General features: G+C 36.3%; 1 protein-coding gene across 1 annotated transcript; it reads right to left on the reverse strand.

The window, feature by feature from the left end:
- Positions 1 to 1,560: 1,560 nt before the first annotated feature.
- On the reverse strand, positions 1,561 to 2,194 carry LOC104889746 (miraculin). Its single transcript, XM_057393446.1, has 2 exons — positions 1,731 to 2,194; positions 1,561 to 1,654 (listed from the first exon to the last, which is right to left on the reverse strand). Exons 1-2 carry the CDS (start codon positions 2,192 to 2,194, stop codon positions 1,561 to 1,563), a joined length of 558 nt encoding a protein of 185 aa, XP_057249429.1.
- Positions 2,195 to 7,861: the final 5,667 nt, after the last annotated feature.

Raw genomic sequence — 7,861 nt, forward strand, 5'->3', positions numbered from 1 at the left:
AAGAGCATGGCCACCCCAAATAAACATGTCATCTCTTTTTCATCAACTTTCTCTCTTATCTCTATTATATAAGACAAGGGGGAAGCTATACATCATGGACGAGCCATATGCAGGGAAACTTGCATGTGTCGATTTGGCCGAGCTTTCCTGAGGTATCTAACCGGAGCCCGGCATGTTCGCCCGTTGGGGCGAGCCCTTCTTGAAAATACTTATCTACCCTTAATCTCACAAAAGCTAATAAACAAAAGATTTTATTAATTCTTTCCTCAATTACAAATATGGATAACAAATAAAGTTATTTACATTATCAAGAAGAAATACACAAAAATGTGTAAAAAGAGGAAACTCACAATTGAAAATATAAATTGATGACTAGATGAAATTTTAAACATATATGAAACCAAATATTTACGGAGATTCTTATTACTATATTAACTCTCAGTTACAATAACAATTTCAAATAATATGCATTAAGAAACCATAAAAGAATTAAAAAATTGAGAGAATATTTATTTTTTAAATTGTTTGGGACTCATAATCAGTTGTGATAATAAATAATTAAAGATAAAAACATACATCATATGGTAATGTCAATTTATAATTTTTTTATTGAAACACTACTCACCATAGTATGCCTAAAAACCTCTATTATCCATTGAAATTACATTGAACTAATACTCATAAAATAAGCCTATAAAATATACATATATTTAAAAAAAAATAACATAGCCTAAATCATTGCTTAAAAAATGAACATCTATTTATAGATCTCAAAAAAAGGACCATTGGTGAATTTATTCAAAATTTGTATTTTGAAAGTTATTATCAGATAGAAAGTTAGAATAGGTTATGTAGCCTGTTGGTGTTGTTTCTCATCGTCTAGAGGCTTGTCTCTAGTATGATCACATTGGTATGTTTTGATTCAATAATACCTTACCTTGCCTATAAAAAAAAAAAGTTATTATCAGATTACAAAATCTGAAAAACAAAAAATATTTTCCTAACGTGTTGCCACATGTGCACAAATGGTTGGCTTGGCGCTAATGAGACTGACGCGTGGCTGGTTTTTGTTGTTCAGTCCGCACACATGACAATAACTCATTGACTTTTTTTTGTGCCACTCAAACTCACCGTTTTGTAAATTTGCCCAGCCTAATTCATCACAATTTTTCATGGGCCCACTCTCTCTTATTTCATAACTTGGGGCATAGGATGCTCAACCATGAATTGAGTCATAGCATGACCCAAATACAAACATAAAAAGAATATGGATGCAATCAAATGTTATTTTTTGCAAGATTTATGACTCAATTTTATGCCTAATAAACTATGAGGGGGATGCTATCAGGTGTAAGAAGAAAACATTGTTATATTAGACACGGCGCGCATACCGAAATACACAAAAACAAAATGCATAAGCATATTCAAAAACACAATCCCGATAAATAAAAAACAATACAAAAAACAACACTCAGTCGATCAGAAGCACCATTTGAGGATATTAGAAAAGGTTGACATGATAAACTTAAGATATACTAGTCACTGGTAGCTAGCTAGTGTTTAAGCTTTCTTAAACTTAATTCTCAAAGGTGGAGCACCAACGCCCAAAACCCAAGTCCCATCATCCCGAACAAAAACACCCAAATCTCCGCAACTATTTTAAAGTTGGACAAATAACGCGAGTTGGGCAAAATACGAACTTATAATCAAAATGAAATCTCGGGAAAAACCTCTCAATCCTGAACCAATTATTCACTGCTTTCGGCCCTCGAGCCATACCTAGACCTCCAAGAGCCACATACCGCCTTCCGGTGGGTTCGTCGAGTGCCAACGTCCATACAGGAGATTCAACACAGTTGATGGCTTCGCCAAAGACAATGTTCATGTCAGCAGAGAAAGTAACATTGGTGGTATTAGGTAGCGCAAGGTTGAATGTTACCGCGAGGCCAAAAGACGTTGTGTCTTTCTCTTGGACCACGTAGAGTGGGCATGATGATTCATTGTTTTTAGGTGCGGTTGATATGCCACCCCCTTGGCGTTGAACCACTGGGAGAATGTAGTACAATTTGCCGGCTTGCACTGGTTCGGCGTCCATGTCGAATATGTTAATAACTTGAGCCACCGCGGCGGGAGGAGAGACAAAGAGGAGGAAGGTGGCAAGAACTAGAGTGGAGCTGATGAAATGAGTAGCCATTTTTATGGATTTAGTTGGGAATTTGGGATAATACATACTGTGAAGTAAGAGGCCTATTTATAAGAAACTTATACTACTATGTATATGAGAAGTCGAGGAGTATTAGTAAACATTGACTTTTTCATGTGTTTGTAATTTGAACTTGTGCTTCGTGGAGGAGCATGTAGTAGTGTAGTACTATTGTACTAATTGTACAAAATGGAATATATAGTTGTTACCATCTCCTTCTACATGTGCTCATTATGTGAACATACTGTTTTGGCAAAGTCCCTCGCTCGACGACTTATGCTTTATACTTCTACACGTTCTTGTATGTCAAATATTAAAATATTGCCTACATATACATTTTATTCATGGATGAGTAAGTTGTTCGCTATCCCTAAAATTGATGAATTTTTAGAATGTAAAAAAGGATTTCTCCCCGTTTATATGCATTTCAATTATGAAGTGTTCTGGTGATTACTTCTTTTCTTTTGTTAAGTAAGTATACTCAGTGAAACTTCAATTACTATCAAAACCTACTTAAAGGGAAGCAAGTTAATTAGGTTGGACTCCCTCAAATCAATGGTTACTTCTCCTAACAAAAAATCTTGTGGTGTTATAAGGTTCTAAGTTTAACTCTGACAATAATCATATTATTTTTATCATTTTTTTTCCATTGGATCAAAGGGTTTTGGTAGAGAGTTGAAAACAACCTTGTTCTTTTCTTTTCCTTTTGTTTTAAAAAAATTCCTTTTCTCTTTTTGTTACTTCTCTCTAAATTTTCTTTCCATTAATTGATAATGTACCCATCTATTCTGTTCTCTAACTATTATTCCGCTTTTGTTCTAGAAAAAAAAACACAACAATTTGACCTTAAAAACTACTCATATATACTTCATCTTTTTTAATTTGCTTGCAACATGTAGACTTTTATACCTCTCAATGCACATTTTTACTTCAAACCATTAATATCTTCAATTATCATATAGGTAAGAATTATAAAATTTTGATATATATACCTTTTGATTGGATTTTGTTTATTTTATTTTTATCCATATGAGCCACGAAGGCAATATAACGTATGAAGAAGGGGAGGGGGTTCGAACCTATGTCCTATCATTTATATCATCTCAATCTTAACTATTAGGCCAAGACATCCTTGGTTGATTGGGTCTTGTTTATAAATACATAAAAATAATGTTTTTATAAAGATATTGAGATTGTCTTTGTGTACATCCTTTAGATATGAACTTCTAATACCTTTTGGCATTAAACAGCAATTAAAGACGCTATTTAATAATTGAATTTGTGTATGGAAGTCCCCACAATTGAAGTGTTTCATCAACTAAAAATTAGAGAAAATTCTACAATATGATAATATAGTAAAAATATTTTTGAGATATAATCTAAATCGGAAATACAAAGTTTAATTTGGATTTGTCATTAATAAGTATTATATGATGAAATCATTGTTCTACATGTGTATCATGTTTATTATATACAGTACGTTGATTTGGTTAGGACCCTCTAAATTTAAATTCTAAATCTACCTCTGCTTAAGATCATACCTTATACTCCCTCCGTTTCATTTTAATCTACACACTTACACTTTTCATGCATGCCAATGTAAAACTTTGAAGACATATATCTTTAGTTTTGTGTTTGTAAAAATTATAAAAAGTACATATTAATAAAATACATACTAGTACGAATCTAACAAGATCCCACATGACTATGTTTTTATTCACGTATAAATCACAAACGAGGGTCAAAGTGCAATTTGTGAATAGTGTAAAATATCAAAGTGGGTAGATTAATATGAAACGAATGGAGTATATCTTTCCAGCTTAGGGTTTATGATAGGGGAATATAACCTCGCTCGTCTACTTTTGGTAAAGTGACATTTTCTTCATGTATAAAACTTTAAATTTACTCTCAATCTATATTTATATCTATACAAATATATTAAAAGGCGTGTGTGACAATGTATACACGTTACGTGTCGATTAACTAAACTCCACTGGAATTGTCCCAGAGGTACATAAGTCATGTCGATTAACAAAAAAAATTAGCTTATTGCAACAAGATAACCCGTGACCTCTTGCTATTATAACATGACACAATTACCCATCTCAACCAACTTTTACTCATGCTAAGTGTCCACAATAAAAACTCAATTTAAATTACCATCTAGGAAAAAACATAATACAATAAGAAGCCACCAGAGAATCAACCCTCTTGGTAAAAATAAACCCAGAGGTCATTGCTTTTCATTATGAAAAAAGAAAACCTCACTAACAGAACTACAGAATTAGAAGTAAGGAGGTGTAAATCAATAAACATTAAGAAATCTAAAAATCTATTTAGCATGGAAACTCTCATGTTTTCCGATCCATTTTCGAAACTCGAGAGGACAAAATTTCTTTGAAACACCAGCGAGTTTCCTGACTCAATGATCTTCAGTCACAAAATGATATTTTATTCCCAACTAAAAATCTTTTAGCTAACTATATAGTCTATGTCCTATTATATACATCTTTTGTCGGTAATAAAAAAAACTGCAAAAGATTTCTATAAAACGATAGTTATTTGATCCTAAATTTGGGATTTTATGAGAAATGAACAAAATGGGGTGTTTAGAGACTTTTCGAAGCAACACAAATGGTGCCAAGCACCCGTGCAAAGTCACAAGTCACGTCAGCTTTTCTAGGAACGTTTCAGGAGAAAATATGGCCAGGACGAGAGAAGTCCAAAAATGTCCCAAAAACAGCCAATGAAGTTTATAATACATGCTTTTGTACTTTCTCATGGCCCGAGATCCAGACGGCATGGGGTGCCTTCTATGGACATGGGATATCATTGGAAATGAGTCAAGTGGCTTACTTGGAACAAATATATGAATGAATTCACGTTCATTTTGAGGCAATTTTAGGTTTCACTAGAAATGAACAAATGCGATATCCGAAGGCTTTTCGAGGCAATGCAAATGGTGCGAGATACCCGCCCAATGTTACAAGTCACGCCGGTTTTCCAAGAATGTTTCAAGAAAATATGACCTTGCCCGGAGAAGTTCAAAAAGATCCCAAAAACAGCCAATATTGAAGGTCATAATACACGCTTTCGGACTTTTCCGGGGTCCGAGCTCCGGACGCTACGGGATGCCTCCTAGGGACATGGGAGATCATTGGAAAAGAGTCATGTGGCTTGGAACAAATATGTGAATGTTTTTACGTTCATTTCGCAACCAATTTGGGTTTCACGAGAAATGAGCAAACGAAATTGGGTGTTCAGAGGCTTTTCGATGCAATGCAAATGGTGTCAAGTACCCGCGCAACGTTACAAGTCACGTCAGCAATCCTAGGAATGTTTTGGAAGAAAATATGACCATGCTCGTAGAAGTCCAAAATGTCAAAATACACCCTTTCGGACTTTCCGGGGTCCGAGCTCCAAACGCCACGGGATGGCTCCTAGGGACATGGAGGTTATTGGAAAGGACTCATGTGGCTTGGAACGAATATGTGGAGGCATATATGTTCATTTCGAGAAAAATTTGGATTTCACAAGAAATGAATAAATGGGGGTGTTTAGAGGCTTTTCGAGGAACCACAAATTGTGTTGAACACCCGCGCAACGTTACAATTCACGTCATTGTTCCTAGAAACGTTTCAGGAGAAAATATGATCAGGCTCGGAGAAGTCCAAAACTGTCCCAAAAACAGCCAAAATTGAAGGTTATAATACACGCTTTCGGACTTTCCTGGGGTTCGAGCTCCGAACACCACGGGATGCCTCCTAGGGGCATGGGAGGTCATTAGAAATGAGTCATGTGGCTTGGAACAAATATGTGGATGACTTTACGTTCATTTCGAGACAGTTTTAGGTTTCACGAGAAATGAACAAATGGGGTGTTCAGAGACTTTTCAAGGCAGCACAAATGATGTCAAGCACATGCACAACGTTACAAGTCACGTCGGCTTTCCTAGGAACGTTTCGGGAGAAAATATGACCAGGTCTGGAGAAGTCCAAAAATGTCCCAAAAACAGCCAAAATCGAAGGTTTATAATACACACTTTCGAACTTTCCCTGAGTCCGAGTTTCGAACGCCATGGGATGCATCCTAGGGACATGGGAGGTTATTGGAAAGGAATTATATGGCTTGAAACGAATATGTTGGTGCCTTTATGTTCATTTCGAGATAATTTTGGGTTTCACGAGAAATGAACAAATGGGGTGTGCAGAGGCTTTTCGAGGTGACACAAATGATGCCAAGCACCCGCGCAACATTAAAAGTCACGTCAGCTTTCCTAGGTTCCTTTCGGGAGAAAATACGGCCAAGCCCGGAGAAGTCCAAAGATGTCAAAAAAAAAACATCGAAAATTGAAGATAATAATACATGATCTCGGACTTTCCCCGGGCCAGAGCTACGGATGCCACGGGATGCCTCATAAGGACGTGGAAGGTCATTGGAAATGAGTCATGTGGCTTGGATCTAATATGTAGATGCATTTACGTTCATGTCGAGGCAATTTTGGATTTCACAAGAAATGAACAAACGGGGTGTTCAGAGTTTTTCGTGATAATGTAAATGGTGCCAAGAACCCATACAACGTTACACGTCGGTACTCCTAGGAACGTTTCAGTAGAAAATATGACCAGTCCAAATATGTCGCAAAAACAGCCAAAATTAAAGGTTATAATACACGCTTTCGGACTTTTCCGGGGCTCGAACTTCGGACGCCACGGGATGCCTCCTAGGGACATGGGAGGTCATTGGAAAGGAGTCATGTGGCCTAGAACAAATATGTGGATGACTTTACGTTCATTTCGAGGCAAATTTTGGTTTCACGAGAAATGAACAAATTGTGTGTTCAGAGGCTTTTCGAGGCAATGCAGATGGTGCCAAGTACTCGCGCAACGTTACAAATCATGTCGGCACTCCTAGGAATGCTTCGGGAGAAAATATGACCATGCTCGTAGAAGTCCAAAAATGTCCAAAAAATAGCCAAAATTGAAGGTTATAATACACGCTTTCGGACTTTCTCGGAGTCCAAGCTCCGAATGCTATGGGATGCTACCTAGGGACATGGGAGGTCATTGGAAATGAGTCATGTGGCTTGGAACGAATATGTAGATGTGTTAGAAGATATTGGACCGTAGGTCTATATCTATGGGTTCTCCTTGTACCTTGAGACGAGGTTTGATCATTGAAGAATTGAAGAATTTGAGTTCGATTTTATTTTAATTGTGTTTTTTTATTGTTATTTGTCCAATTGTAACGTTCGTTTTACTGCCGTTACAATTGCGGGAGGGTGTTAGAGGATATTGGACTGTAGGTCTATTTCTATAGGCAAGGCCCATTAGGTTAAATTTATTAAGTTGAGTTTATGTTATGTTCTATATATAAGTAATGTAATTGCTTAATGAGGCACAATAATACATTTCTTCTCTATTAACTACAATTACATTACTTATATATAGAACATAACATAAACCTAACCTAATATATTTAACCTAATGAGCCTTGCCCATGGATATAGACCTACCGTCCAATATCCTCTAACAATATCTCTCTTTTCATCACATTGGTCCCTCTTTCCATCACATTGGATCACGCAATTTGAAGTCATGTAGATGAAATTTAATCCTACGTCTTTGTAACACCCCTGGCCACAAAACTAAACTGAGG

The sequence above is a fragment of the Beta vulgaris genome, chromosome 3 (genome assembly GCF_026745355.1).
Source record: "Beta vulgaris subsp. vulgaris cultivar EL10 chromosome 3, EL10.2, whole genome shotgun sequence".
Lineage (NCBI taxonomy): Eukaryota > Viridiplantae > Streptophyta > Magnoliopsida > Caryophyllales > Amaranthaceae > Beta > Beta vulgaris.